Source organism: Salmo salar, chromosome ssa06 (genome assembly GCF_905237065.1).
Source record: "Salmo salar chromosome ssa06, Ssal_v3.1, whole genome shotgun sequence".
Lineage (NCBI taxonomy): Eukaryota > Metazoa > Chordata > Actinopteri > Salmoniformes > Salmonidae > Salmo > Salmo salar.
In genome coordinates this window covers 51,655,900-51,671,638 of record NC_059447.1, presented here as the reverse complement: position 1 = coordinate 51,671,638, position 15,739 = coordinate 51,655,900, and the positions used below count along the sequence as shown (strand labels likewise).

Below are 15,739 nucleotides of genomic sequence, written 5' to 3'. Positions count from 1 at the left end.
TTCAGTTTCTTGGCAATTTCTCACATGGAATAGCCTTCATTTCTCAGAACAAGAATAGACTGACGAGTTTCAGAAGAAAGGTCTTTGTTTCTAGCCATTTTGATCGAACAAACAAATGCTGATGCTCCAGGTACTTAACTAGTCTAAAGATGGCCAGTTTTATTGCTTCTGTAATTAGCACAACAGTTTTCAGCTGTGCTAACATAATTGCAAAATGGTTTTCTAATGATCAATTAGCCTTTTAAATTTATAAACTTGGATTAGCTAACACAACGTGCCATTGGAACACAGGAGTGATGGTTGCTGATAATGGGCCTCTGTACGCTTATGTAGATATTCCATAAAAAATAATCTGTTTCCAGCTACACTAGTCATTTAAAACATTAACAATGTCTACACTGTATTTCTGATCAAATTGATGTTATTTTAATGGACATAATGGGCTTTTCTTTCAAAAACAAGGACATTTTTAAGTGACCCCAAACTTTTGAACGGTAGTGTACTTAAACCTAACCTCAGGCCAGCCTTCTCCTATTACAAAGTTTGTCAATGCAAGATGAATGTATTCCTAGGTCAAGTGACCGTCCCGACATACAGTACAGGACACTGATGTCATTAGCTTAATTTTCCCATATTATAGTGCACAGATTCCACCAAACCAGGATTTTCCTGGTATTCCGGGATTTCCTTTCTGGCCTTCCAGTGACTGCTCTGACATATTGCACTGGACTAGATTCAGTCATTTTCCCATACAGTAGTGTCAGTATTTCTCCAAATTCACACATTCCCTGGTATTCCGGGTCTTCCTTCCCACAGGGATTCCCTGGCAGCACAGCTGGGGGTGAGCCTGACCAAGGTGGACTCTGAACAGCTGGCGCGCTCCATCGCCGAGGAGCAGTACTCCAATCTGGAGAAGGAGAAGATCATGAAGGAGCTGGAGATCAAGGACATGATGGCCCGACACAGGCAGGAGCTAGGGGACAAGGAGGCCACCATCGGCTCGGTGAGGGGGGGTGGGTTGGAGAGAGAGACAGAGCGGGGAGGAAGAGAGACTGAGGCTTGAGTTTAATCAGTCAAATAAGAATGTTGTCAAAGAGTGGGTGTCACTGAATACTTTTGAGACCCTTCTCCCATTGTACTTGGTGTCTGTAATGCTCACCTGTCATCTGTGGTCCCTTACAGTTGGAGGAGTCCAACAGCACCCTGACCGTGGACGTGGCCAACCTGGCCAATGAGAAAGAGGAGCTCAATAACCAACTGAAGGAGATGCAGCAACGTGAGTAGCATCCCCCCCCCCTCTCGCCCTTACTACTTTGAGCCCAGGACCAGAATGTTCCATAAATGTTGTGGGAATGTTTGTTCACAGAGCTCCAGAAGGCCAGGGAGGAGGAGAGACATATGAACAGCGTGAAGATGTCCTTCGAGAAGAATCTGCAGACGGAGAGAACGCTTAAGATACAGGTGAGGGACTGTTTGGATGTGTATCACATATGAGCTAGCTGGCTAGAAAGCACTGGTTAGCCACAAATAGTGTCGCTGTTAAAGTAGTGTCACCCTTTCCCAACCAAGACCACGTTATTGGTAGGGTAATTGTTAGCATAACACGTTAGCTCCTGGAGTACAAAGTATCGGGGGTTCATGGTCCTGGGTTCAGCAGAACAGATAAAAAACTAAAATGTTACATATTATGCAATATATAGAGTCAGTTTCCTAGAATCTACATCAAAAGCGCTTTTTGTTCCAGGACTAGGCTGAATCGTGTGTCCGGGAAACCAGCCCATAAAGTATTTTTCATTGCGAATATACACTGAGTTTTACAAAACACTGCTCTTTCCATGAATCCAGGTGAAAGCTATGATCCCTTATTGATGTCACCTGTTAAATCCACTTCAATCAGTGTAGATTTAGGGGAGGAGACAGGTTTAAGAAGGATTTTTAAGACAATTGAGACATGGATTGTGTGTGTGCCATTCAGAGGGTGATGGGCAAGACAAAATATTTAAGTGCCTTTGAACGGGTTATGGTAGAAGGTGCCAGGTGTACCGGTTTGAGTGTGTCAAGAACTGCAACGCTGTTGGGTGTATCACGCTCGAATGTTTCCCGTGTATCAAGAATTGTCCACCACCCAAAGAACTTCCAGACAACTTGACACAACTGTGGGACGCATTGGAGTCAACATGGGCCAGCATCCCTGTGGAACGATTTTGACACCTTGTAGAGTCCGTGTCCCAACGAATTGAGGCTGTTCTAAGAGCAAATATTAGGAAGGTGTTCCTAATGTTTTGTACACTCAGTGTATATTGCGGTGTGCTGTCCATTTCCGTCCCCATAACATATTGTGTATATGTATGGTTGTATCCACCAGGCGGTCAACAAGCTGTCTGAAATCATGAACCGGAGGGAGATGATGCGTACGGGTCACCACCGCGACGACACCCTGGACATGCGCAGGAAGGAGAAGGAGAACAGGAAGCTACAGCTGGAGCTGAGGTCGGAGAAGGAGAAACTCAACAGTACCATCATCAAGTACCAAAGAGAGATAAACGATATGCAGGCGGTCAGTCTATAATATAACCACAACCTTACACTAACCATCACGCAACCACTTAAACAGGTAGTCAGTCCAACCAAAACACAACCACAACCTTAAACTAACCATCACACAACCTTGTACTAGGTTGGGCTCCCGAGTGGCGCAGTGGTCTAAGGCACTGCATCTCAGTGCTAGAGGCGTCACAACAGACCCTGGTTAGATTCCAGGCTGTATCACAACCGGCTGTGATTGAGAGTCCCGTAGGGCGGCGCACAATTGGCCCAGCGTCGTAAATAAGAAATTGTTCTTAACTGACTTGCCTAGTTAAATGAAGGTTAAATAAATAAAATACTAACCATCACACAACCACTTCTTGCTGTGAACGTTTTACTATGAGAGCATTTCATTTTCTTATTACTAGGCAGTGCTGTGGGAACAAAGTGAGGCCAGCTGGCTGGAATGGCCTCCCAAAGTCACATCGATATAAAGACACCAGTAAATACTACCTACTTGATGCTACTTCAGCTAAAAGTGTGTGCATGTGTGTTTCCATCAGTGGAGGCTGCTGAGTGGAGGACAGGCTCGTGGTAATGGAATGGCATCAAACACATGGAAACCATGTGTTTGATACAATTCCACTTATTCCACTCCAGCCATTACTACGAGCCTGTCCTCCCCATTTAAGGTGCCAGCAACCTCCTCTGATTTCCATCTGTACTGTAGGTGTTATCAGATGAGAGCCAGGTACGCATGGAGCTCCAGATGGCCTTGGACAGTAAGGACAGTGACATTGAGCAGCTGCGCTGTCAGCTGACCTCTCTTAGCATCCACTCTATGGACTCCACCAGCATCAGCAGCGGTAACGACCTGGACAAGGACGACAGCGGTTACCCAGGTAAGACCGCCCTCACACCCCTCACTTTAACACTGGCCACTTAACTCTTCAATTGGAAACCCTTAATAGGCAGGTGTTACCTTTATGTACTCAAATGTTCAATGTTTTAACTTGAGCGTTAAATAATTAATATTTAACATTCAAGTCAAAGCACTGAACACACCTATCAATCCCTCTATCCTTCCCTATCTCTCTGTCTCAACACAGTTTTCCTCACACCTTTTATTTTCCCACCTGTCACTCCTTTATTGACTTCCCCACCCCTTCTTTCACTTTGCCTAAACATCTGCCTTGAATACACCTTTAATTCCTTATTCCTTTCTTTCTTTCCCTTCAATATCCACTCCCACGCTCCCTCTTTCTGTCTGTGGTGATGGTGTAGTGTTCATCAGTCACTCCCACACCTCCGAATTCATGCCTTCCACACTACCAGCGCAGGCAGAAATCTGTCAGCATTGCCACCCAGCCCTCCTTTAGAGTGGCTCACCCTCTCTTTGGCTCCGACTCTAATAATGAGGAATAGGAGGAAGAGAAAGAGTATGAAGTAAATGATGGCCGGTTAGAACATGGCCGCCGACCTTTGGCCCTCACCTTTGGCCGCCGACCTTTGGCCCTCATGGTGGTTCAAACGCAACGAAGCAAGTCTCCAAAATACGTACCCTCTCTATCCCGCCTCGGCCGTCTGTCAGTCTGTAACACTCCGGCAGTGACTCTGCAGTGCAACTACAGTAATGGTGGTTGGTGTTTCACAGCTGTGTGCGGAAAGTCGCAGCCTAACATTGTGTGGCCCCTGTTAACCTTGAGTTGAGTCAACTCAAACTATGTGGACTTTCAAAACGTTTTCCCTATTTGGAATAGCTCCAGTGTAGGAATCCTGAGCTGCATCTCAAATGGCCCCCCAATTCCTTATATAGTGCACTACTTTGACCAGAAATTGTACCATTTTGGATAAGAAATAGGGCGCCATTTTTTTTTCAAGCACTATTAGTAGATTCATTTAGCGAAATAAAAACCTTTGTTGGGAAGGCATGTAAAAAAACGTATAGAGACAATAATTAACTACAGAGCATTACATGAAGCGCGCAACACGTTACGACAACAATGGTTTAACTGGTTGAAACAATGAAGTGGGCCGTGTGGATTGGCCCCTGACCTCAGCTCTCTGCAGTATGTAACAGAGCTGTAATGAAGCTCTTATGAAGCAATATTAATGTACTTCCTGTTTCCTGTATGCAAAACAGATACCAGGCTGGAGGGCTGGCTATCACTTCCGGTGAAGAACACCAAGAGATTTGGATGGGATAGAAGGGTACCTGATTTCTGTACCTGATTATTTGTCTTTATTGATTATTCCACTGACACGTGAGTCATACTGTGTGATTTTGTCTTTTTCCCTGCTCTTTCTCTCTCTCTCAGTACGTGGTGGTAAGCAGTAAGAAGATCTTGTTCTACAATAGTGAGATGGACCGAGAGCAGTCCAACCCCTACATGATCCTAGACATTGAGTGCGTCACAAAGCTTGTTTGTCCTCATTTGACCTTTTTTTCCTCACTGCTTCTATTGAGATGCCTATCATTTTGCCATTCTTTCCTCCATGCAGTAAGCTGTTCCACGTCCGACCGGTCACTCAAACAGACGTGTACCGTGCTGACACCAAAGAAATCCCCAGGATATTCCAGGTGACAACTCACATTGACATCAATATCTTTTCTTCGAGACTTTCAACAGAATCCTCATTTACAGAAACGTAACATTATCTGTTCCTCATTCCTCTTCCATCTCTCCACCTCACAGATCCTTTACGCCAATGAGGGCGAGACCAAGCGGGAGCAGGAGTTTGCGGTAGAGCCGCCGGCGCTGGCGGGCGAGCGCTCCTCCTACGTCACGCACAAGGGTCACGAGTTTATCCCCACTCTCTACCACCTGCCGTCGAGCTGTGAGGCATGCACGCGGCCCCTGTGGAACGTGTTCAAGCCGCCGCCCGCGCTGGAGTGCCGCCGCTGCCACACCAAGTGTCACAAGGACCACTTAGACCGGAATGAGGAGGCCATCGCCCCCTGCAGGGGTCAGTAAGAGGGGAATGGTCACAATATTTAACCCTCCCTTGTCTCCCACTTTCCATAATACTCTATAAACCCTGTGGTGTTCACTCATAGAGTTCTAAAACCAAGAGGGCTCACTTGCCACAAAATGTGCCACTTTCCCATCTAGGTTAGGCAAGCGAGGGTTAAATATTATTTATGAGTTTTCCAACAATGGGAATTACTGTTTAGAATGTTAGTCCCCCTTGAACATTGCCACTTTAGCGTCTATATTATTAGGACAGTGAAGTTAAAGCACATTTTGGTAGGCATACATATTAGTCAGTTTTCTTTAAATAAATAGTTTTCCTGTATTTGTGTATTCATTAACTTCAACCCTCCTCCCTTAGTGAACTACAACTTATCCACGGCCAAAGACCTACTCCTATTGGCCGGCTCTCAGGAGGAGCAACAGCAATGGGTCAGCCGGCTAATCAGACGCATCCCGAGGAAACACCCTGGACCCGCCTCCGTGGCCCAAGCTGCCGAGCCACCCTCCCACTCCTCCCCCCGACTCTCCCGTGGCACCTCCCCCTGCAACTCTCCAAGCCTGTCCCCCCACCGCGGAGCCATCAAGGTCCAGCACAGTCGCCAGCAGACTCAGCCTGCAGGGAAGCCCAGGTAAGACTATGGATGGTAAAGAGGGTGGCTTTCAGACCTGGGTTCAAATTGTTTTGGAAATCTTTCAAATACTTTCAGTATTTGCTTGAGCCTGCCTGGAATGCCAGATCGGCGGTGTTTGCGCTTTTGGGGCTATTCCGTTGGTTACACTGCACCAGACAAGCTCAATCAAGCAATATTAACCATTTACACTCGTGGGAATTGGCCTATATGGATAGGGCTAAATATAAATGTTTCTTACAGAAGAAATATGAAAACGCATATGCATAACCATGGTAAGCTATTAAAAGGGAACAGTTTGGAAAATGATTAAAGGTGAGGACAAAACAGTTAATCTGGCAGAAGACTGAATCTAAAATTATACTGTTGATTTTATGTTCATTTTACATTAACTGTACTTTTTGATGCATTTGTTGATAATGAAATCTGAAAATACTCTGGATACATTCAGTAACATGAAATAACACATTTGAGGTAGGTGCAACATAAAACAAACAAATGACAAGGGTTTGAGTGAGAGATCTAACAATTCATCCCAAAGGTGTGGGTTGAGGTCAGGGCTCTGTGCAGGCCAGTCAAGTTCTTCCACACCAATCTCAACAAGCCATTTCTGTATGGACCTCGATTTGTACATGGGGGTGTTGTCATGCTGAAACAGGAAAGGGCCTTCCCCAAACTGTTGCCACAAAGTTGGAAGCACAGCGTTAAAAGATTTCCCATCTCTAGAACTAAGGGGCCTAGCCCGAACCATGAAAAGCAGCCCCAGATCATTATTCCTCCTCTACCAAACGTTACAGTTGGCACTATGCATTGGGGCAGGTAGTGTTCTCCTGGCATCCGCCAAACCCAGATTCATCCGTCGGACTGCCAGATGGTGAAGTGTGATTCATCACTCCAGAGAACGCATTTCCACTGCTCCAGAGTCCATTGGCGGCAAGCTTTACACCACTCCAGCCGATGCTTGGCATTGCTCATGGTGATCTTAGTCTTGTGTGCAGCTGCTCGGCCATGGAAACCCATTTCGTGTAGCTCCCGACAAACAGTTCTTATGCTGACGTTGCTTCCAGAGGCAGTTTGGAACTCCGTAGTGAGTGTTGCATCTGAGGACAGATTATTTTCACGGGCTACGCGCTTCAGCGGTCCCGTTCTGTGAGCTTGTGTGGCCTACTACTTCATGGCTGAGCCGCTGTTGCTTCGAGACGTTTCCACTTCACAATAACAGCACTTACAGTTGTCCGGGGCCACTCTAGAGGGGCAGAAATGTATTGACTTGGCCAATGCTTTTGATACGGTAGACCATTCCATTCTTGTGGGCTGGCTAAGGAGTATTGGTGTCTCTGAGGGGTCTTTCGCCTGGTTTCCTAACTACCTCTTTCAAAGAGTGCAGTTTATAAAGTCAGAACATCTTCTGTCTCAGCCACTGCCTGTCACCAAGGGAGTACCCCAAGGCTCGATCCTAAGGCCCACGCTCTTCTCAATTTACATCAACAACATAGCTCACGCAGTAGGAAGCTCTCTCTCATCCATTTATATGCAGATGATAGTCTTATACTCAGCTGGCCCCTCCTCGGATTTTGTGTTAAACGCTCTTCAACAAAGATTTCTTAGTGTCCAACAAGCTTTCTCTGCCCTTAACCTTGTTCTGAACACCTCCAAAACAAAGGTAATGTGGTTTGGTAAGAAGAATGCCCCTCTCCCCACCGCTTTGATTACTACCTCTGAGCTTGAGGTAGTCAACCCATACAAGTACTTGGGAGTATGGCTAGATGGTACACTGTCCTTCTCTAAGCACATATCAAGCTGCAGGCTACGGTTACATCTGCACTTGGTTTCCTCTATCGCAATCACTCCTCTTTCACCACAGCTCCCAAACTAACCCTGATTCAGATGACCATCCTACCCATGTTAGATTACGGAGATGTAATTTATAGATTGGCAGGCAAGGGTTCTCTCGAGCGGCTTCTTTACCATTCGGCCATCAGATGTGCCACAAATGCTCCTTTATAGGACACATCACTGCACTCTATACTCTTCTGTAAACTGGTCATCTCTATATACCCGTCGCAATGCTTATTTATAAAACCCTCTAAGGCCTCATTCCCTCTTATCTGAGATACCTACTGCAGCCCTCATCCTCCACATACAACACCCATTCTGCCAGTCACATTCTGTTAAAGGTCCCCAAAGCACACACATCCCTGGGTCGCTCCTCTTTTCAGTTCGCTGCAGCTAGCGACTGGAACAAGCTGCAAAAAACACTCAACCTGGACAGTGGTATCTCCATCTCTTCATTCAAAGACTCAATCATGGACACTCTTACTGACAGTTGTGGCTGCTTCGCGTGATATATTGTTGTCTCTACCTTCTTGCCCTTTGTGCTGTTGTCTGTGCCCAATAATGTTTGTACCATGTTTTGAGCTGCTACCATGTTGTGTTGCTACAATGTTGTCATGTTGTGTTGCTGCCATGCTATGTTGTTGTCTTAGGTCTCTCGTTATGAAATATTGTGGTGTCTCTCTTGTCGTAGATGTGTTTTTTTGTCATATATATATATATATATACACTGCTCAAAAAAATAAAGGAAACACTTAAACAACACAATGTAACTCCAAGTCAATCACACTTCTGTAAAATCAAACTGTCCACTTAGGAAGCAACACTGATTGACAATAAATTTCACATGCTGTTGTGCAAATGGAATAGACAACAGGTGGAAATTATAGGCAATTAGCAAGACACCCCAAATAAAGGAGTGGTTCTGCAGGTGGTGACCACAGACCACTTCTCAGTTCCTATGCTTCCTGGCTGATGTTTTGGTCACTTTTGAATGCTGGCGGTGCTTTCACTCTAGTGGTAGCATGAGACGAAGTCTACAACCCACACAAGTGGCTCAGGTAGTGCAGCTCATCCAGGATGGCACATCAATGCGAGCTGTGGCAAGAAGGTTTGCTGTGTCTGTCAGCGTAGTGTCCAGAGCATGGAGGCGCTACCAGGAGACAGGCCAGTACATCAGGAGACGTGGAGGAGGCCGTAGGAGGGCAACAACCCAGCAGCAGGACCGATACCTCCGCCTTTGTGCAAGGAGGAGCAGGAGGAGCACTGCCAGAGCCCTGCAAAATGACCTCCAGTAGGCCACAAATGTGCATGTGTCTGCTCAAACGGTCAGAAACAGACTCCATGAGGGTGGTATGAGGGCCCGACGTCCACAGGTGGGGGTTGTGCTTACAGCCCAACACCGTGCAGGACGTTTGGCATTTACCAGAGAACACTTAGATTGGCAAATTCGCCACTGGCTTCCTGTGCTCTTCACAGATGAAAGCAGGTTCACACTGAGCACATGTGACAGATGTGACAGAGTCTGGAGACGCCGTGGAGAACGTTCTGCTGCCTGCAACATCCTCCAGCATGACCGGTTTGGCGGTGGGTCAGTCATGGTGTGGGGTGGCATTTCTTTGGGGGGCCGCACAGCCCTCCATGTGCTCGCCAGAGGTAGCCTGACTGCCATTAGGTACCGAGATGAGATCCTCAGACCCCTTGTGAGACCATATGCTGGTGCAGTTGGCCCTGGGTTCCTCCTAATGCAAGACAATGCTAGACCTCATGTGGCTGGAGTGTGTCAGCAGTTCCTGCAAGAGGAAGGCATTGATGCTATGGACTGGCCCGCCCGTTCCCCAGACCTGAATCCAATTTAGCACATCTGGGACATCATGTCTCGCTCCATCCACCAACGCCACATTGCACCACAGACTGTCCAGGAGTTGGCGGATGCTTTAGTCCAGGTTTGGGAGGAGATCCCTCAGGAGACCATCCGCCACCTCATCAGGAGCATGCCCAGGCGTTGTAGGGAGGTCATACAGGCACGTGGAGGCCACACACACTACTGACTTTTGACCTGTTTAAGGACATTACATCAAAGTTGGATCAGCCTGTAGTGTGGTTTTCCACTTTAATTTTGAGTGTGACTCCAAATCCAGACATCCATGGGTTGATAAATTGGATTTCCATTGATTATTTTTGTGTGATTTTGTTGTCAGCACATTCAACTATGTCAGCAGATTCATTCAGATCTAGGATGTGTTATTTTAGTGTTCCCTTTATTTTTTTGAGCAGTGTGTGTATATATATGTATGTATGTATGTATGTATGTACAGTGCCTTGCGAAAGTATTCGGCCCCCTTGAACTTTTCGACCTTTTGCCACATTTCAGGCTTCAAACATAAAGATATAAAACTGTAATTTTTTGTGAAGAATCAACAACAAGTGGGACACAATTATGAACTGGAACTAAATTTATTGGATATTTAAAACTTTTTTAACAAATAAAAAACTGAAAAATTGGCCGTGCAAAATTATGTATGTATATGTGTGTATATATATGTGTGTATATATGTATATGCAGGGGCGAAAATCTGATATCAACTTTGGAGGGGACAATTACATTACATTTTCTCAAGAGCAATTCCTGAGGGGGACACCAAAAGTAGTGCTGTAACACATAGCCTACATTGTAATATGGTAAATGTATATTGAGGAACCAAAGAAATAAGGTGTTTGCCGTACTCCTAACTACCGGTACCCAAAACTACACAACTAATCACAACAGCAATACCATTGCCTTTAACAAATCTTAGTTCAGTCACCAGTTTAAGTTGAGAGTGGGGGTATCCATGGCATTTTCCAATTATGTTCCTATTTTACAAGTCAAAAAAATTGAGAACCTTTCATAATGTTGCCAAACAAAGACTCAACAAACTTACCTGTGACTCCCTGTCTCTGCCAGTCTGTCCCTGCATATCTGTCCCCAACTCTGCTGTCTGTGTGCCATCTGTTGCCTGCTCTGCCTAATGACATCATTGTGAAACATTTCCATTAGAATTTCATTTCTTTCTTATGAACATTTTATCAACTAGTCTTTGAGATATTAGGCTACTAGGGTTCTTACTATGCGTTTTGGTGTATTGAAAAATACTCTGATGTCCGTCTTTTATTTTTCTGCCATTTTTCTACCTGGCTGGCTGGCTACACACACAGTGTGTAGGTTATTTACAGTAGGAGATGGGCTTCTATCATCTTCAATCATTCTATTTGGGCTTCGATCTAAAAGGTAGCTAGCAAATGTGAAACGGATTAAAATGACAAGAGTTGACAGCTGTATGAGTTCACCATTTACACAACATATGCTGCAACCTTTTGTAATTGTAATAGTTTGTTTCATATTGTCTGGCTTCCAACAATAGCTGAATTTGCAAAGCTAGCGAGCACCAATTCAGTTTCAGTGGTGTTTGCTATAATCTTTGCTACCCGGGTTAAATAAAGGTGAAATAAAATAAATAAATAAAAGTTCCCTTGCGACAATTTAGCTTTTGCAACGAGACCATTAAATATATTTAAGACAATGGTAGAAGAGAGTGTAGTTCTGTTCAGTTTGGATTTCAGTTTATCGCTAACCTTATCACAGGGACTTTGAAGCACTAACTTACAGTAGATACGACCTCTCTGTTACCTAGCAAGCTAAGGAACTGGCAGTGGATCAAATCATTGTGAGGCAAAGAGTGGGGGGGTCGCAATCTTTTGAAACTTAAAAACGCGCTATTAAGTGTCTATAATCAGCACAATTGCTTTCATTGCGTATTATTAATATTATTTAAATTACATAGTTATGTTTCAGTGATATATTGGGGGGGACAAATCATATTTTTCCCAGGATGGGGGGGTCGTGTGTCCCCCCGTCCCCCCCGGGATTTCCGCCCCTGTGTATATGTGTGTGTGTATGTATGTATGTTGTGTCAAGAGTTAAAGTATTTGAACGATTTTCATTACTATTTGAACCCTTGATTTGCTAGGTTTGTGTGTAAACCTGGGTCGTGTTCAATAGTCCACAACTTTGCAAAACGTTTTGCAGCGCGAAGCAAAAACCAGTGATCTTTTTGGATATTTTCAGGTTGATACCTTCCCATTGCAAGATGTTTTCTCCCTACTAAACATGGCCCTGGTTAAATTAAACAAGATGGATAGACAGCTAATGTATTCATAAATCAGATGTGTGTTACTGATATTGGATTTGTACATTTCAGACAATTTAAATCTATATTATTCTTGTCCAATTTTTTTTTTTACTTGCAAGAGGACCAGCATTAATGTCAAGCTCTGCTATAACTGCTAGAAAAATTCTCTTCACTTTCTCCCTAGGTGTGCACTCCAATTCACACATTTAAAAGCATTGGATTGGCATCTGAATAGACTGGACTAGGGAATTCCCCATATTTCCTACATCAGTCTTTTCTTTTAAATCGATGAAGGTGTACAGAAAGTTAGAGAATTGGGACACAGGCACCTTTAGAAAAATGTATTGTCCAGAATGGAAAATTGTCTTTGGCGCTCTTGCTTGCATTTAAGCATTTAAAATGATAAAATCAGACATAAAACATGCACATTACACACATTGAGCATTTCCATGTCAGTTCATCAGTCTTAGTTAGGACTAAGTGTGAAGGGGATAAAGGATTTCTTTAGTCCATTCTTCCATGCGGTTACTGTAGTCTGACTAAAACTGGATGCCTCAATGATGCAACCTGTTGGACACTGCATGGACTGCACAGACCTTGTAACACTATTGCAAGTTCCTTCTGGGCTGTAGGTTGACAACTGGGCAACACCCCAACTGTTTCAGATTGATTGTTGACTTTGAAGGACTGGAGTTGGTTATTGGAGGTTGTCGATGATGATGACATATTTGGCTTCTGAGGAAGTGGTTGGGCCAGTAACCGAAATGTTGCTGGATCGAATCCCCGAGCTGACATGGTAAAAGTCTGTTGTTCTGCCCCTGAACAAGGTAGTTAATCCACTGTTCCCCGGTAGGCCGTCATTGTAAATAAGAATTTGAGTTCTTAACTGACTTGCCAAGTTAAATAAAGGTTTAATAAAAAAAATATAAAGTGAGAGGGGTATCTTCAGCAATGGCTGCTGGGAAATAGAGTTTGTGTGTGAAGTTTGTTAGAGGCCTTGAGTCCTGATGCATATGTAAATCCATTGATAAGAGCGTGGCACCCCAGGGTCGTGGATTCCATTCCGGGAAGGATCACATAGGCCAGGGTTCCACAAACTCGGTCCTGGGGCCCCACCTGGGTGCAGGTTTTGGTTTTTCCCCTAGCACTACACAGCTGACACAAATAACCAACTAATTATCAAGCTTTGATTATTTGATTCAGCTGTGTAGTGCCAAGACAAAAAACTAAATGTGTTCCTGGGGGGAAGGGGGGGCAGGACCGAGTTAGGGAAACCCCGACATAGACAAAAAATGTATGCATTCACTGTACTGTAAGACACTTTAGAGAAAAAAGTGTCTACTCTATGGAATATTATGCATATTTTGTGTGATTTCAATAGGGGCATACAGAATTGATTGCCGTTAATGGTTTTGTTGTTTAGAGCTTTGCCCTTTCTGATGGCAGTCACTTGTCGTGGAAATTCTACACGGGGACACTCAAAGTCAATCTTAAATAAATAATTGTTTATTATCAGCACGCTGGAGAGGATCCAACCAACTCAATGCACCAAGTACACATGTCGATCAGGAGCTCCACCCAGGGCAGTCCCGTTAGTTCTCTTATATACATTGCATGATTTAGCTTATTCATCATTAATGTTTTGCTTCATTCCTGTGACTGACCAATACTGGGTCATGCATGTGACAGACCAATACCTCACCGGGCTTCTTCTCTCTAAGCTGAGACCTTAAAACTGAGATATCTTTCTCAAAACAAGGTTCTGGGCGTACTGCCAAATTGCAGATACTGATAGTGAGGATTTGTTCAATCATGAACACAAATTGGTTATTAGAAAAGCACAAACTTAATCATTTCCATCCCACGTCTGGGCTGTTCTTATGTGTGTTTGTGCGCGCGCACAATTATCTGAATAAATTGACTTAATCTAGCAAAATGCCATTTATTCATTTGTACTTATTTTTCTCCTCTCTCTTCACAGCTTACCTTTGTAATAAAATGGTTTGGTGTGGACTTTGACTGGAGCCTGGACACACAGTGGAACACACATCTACTGGCCTTGTTCTCAAATGGCACCCTATTCCCTATGGCTCTGGTCAAAAGTAGTGCACTATATAGGGAATTGGGTGCCATTTGAGACACACCAAAAGACTGCAAAACGCCAAGCATTTACATATCTTTTAGGGGAAGAGGGTAAAGGTTAATGTTCCATTTACGTGCCGTCGGAAAGTACTCAGACCCTTGACTTTTTCCACATTTTGTTACGTTACTGCCTTATTTGTATAAATTTTTGCAAATGTATTAAAGATAAACAGAAACCTTAATTACATAAATATTTAGACCCTTTGCTATGTGATTCGAAATTGAGCTCAGGTGCATCCTGTTTCCATTGATCACCCTCGATGTTTCTACAATTTGATTGGAATCCACCTGTGGTAAATTCAATTGATTGGACATGATTTGGAAAGGCACACACCTGTCTATATAAGGTCCCACAGTTGACAGTGCATTTCAGAGCAAAAAAACAAGCCATGAGGTCGAAGGAATTGTCTGTAGAGCTTCGAGACAGGATTGTGTCGAAGCACAGATCTGGGGAAGGGTACCAAAACATTTCTGCTGCGTTGAAGGTCCCCAAGAACACAGTGGCCTCCATTCTTAAATGGAAGAAGTTTGGAACCACCAATACTCTTCCTAGACTTAGCTGCCCAGCCAAACTGAGCAATCGGGGGAGAAGGGCCTTGGTCAGGAAGGTGACCAAGAACCCGATGGTCATTCTGACAGAGCTCTAGAGTTCCTTTGTGGAGATGGGAGAACCTTCCAGAAGGACAACCATCTCTGCAGCACTCCACCAATTAGGCCTTTATGGTAGAGTGTCCAGATAGAAGCCACTCCTCAGTAAAAAGCTCATGACAGCCTGCTTGGAGTTTGCCAAAAAGCACATAAAGGTCTCTCAGACCATGAGAAACAAGATTTTCTCGTCTGATGAAACCAAGATTGAACTCTTTGGCCTGAATGCCAAGCGTCATGTCTGGAGGAAACCGGGCACCATCCCTACGGTGAAGCATGGTGGTGGCAGCATCATGCTGTGGGGATGTTTTTCAGTGACAGAGAATGGGAGACTAGTCAGGATCGTGGAAAAGATGAACAGATCAAAGTACAGAGATCCTTGATGTAAACCTGCTCCAGATTGCTTAGGACCTCAGACTGGGGCGAAGGTTCACCTTCCAACAGGACAATGACCCTAAGCACACAGCCAAGACAACGCAGGAGTGGCTTCGAGGCAAGTCTCTGAATATCCTTGAGTGGCCCAGCCAGAGCCTGGACTTGAACATGATAGAACATCTCTGGAGAGACTTGAAAATAGCTGTGCAGCAATGCTCCCCATCCAACCTGACAGAGTTTGAGAGGATCTGCAGAGAAGAATGGGAGAAACTCCCCAAATACAGGTGTGCCAAGCTTGTAGCGTCTTACCCAAGATGACTCGATGCTGTAATCCCTGCCGAAGGTGCTTCAACAAAGTACTGACTAAAGGGTCTGAATCCTTATGTAAATGTGATTTTTATTTTTTTACAAATTAGCAAACATTTCTTAACCTGTTTTTGCT

General features: G+C 44.5%; 1 protein-coding gene across 3 annotated transcripts in view; it reads left to right on the top strand.

The window, feature by feature from the left end:
* Positions 1-14,724, top strand: part of LOC106607561 (rho-associated protein kinase 2) — a 57,760-nt gene extending 43,036 nt beyond the window's left edge. For 2 of the 3 annotated variants that reach the window (XM_014204611.2, XM_045720706.1), the window contains 11 exons: positions 817-1,003; positions 1,183-1,276; positions 1,367-1,461; positions 2,366-2,557; positions 3,257-3,428; positions 4,670-4,737; positions 4,845-4,933; positions 5,029-5,107; positions 5,223-5,493; positions 5,860-6,130; positions 14,117-14,724. In XM_014204611.2, the coding sequence (XP_014060086.2) occupies positions 817-1,003; positions 1,183-1,276; positions 1,367-1,461; positions 2,366-2,557; positions 3,257-3,428; positions 4,670-4,737; positions 4,845-4,933; positions 5,029-5,107; positions 5,223-5,493; positions 5,860-6,130; positions 14,117-14,129 (1,531 nt within the window). In that variant the 3' untranslated portion in view covers positions 14,130-14,724. The remainder of the gene's footprint in view (positions 1-816; positions 1,004-1,182; positions 1,277-1,366; positions 1,462-2,365; positions 2,558-3,256; positions 3,429-4,669; positions 4,738-4,844; positions 4,934-5,028; positions 5,108-5,222; positions 5,494-5,859; positions 6,131-14,116) is intronic. The other variant, XM_045720705.1, reaches the window with a different exon arrangement.
* Positions 14,725-15,739: the final 1,015 nt, after the last annotated feature.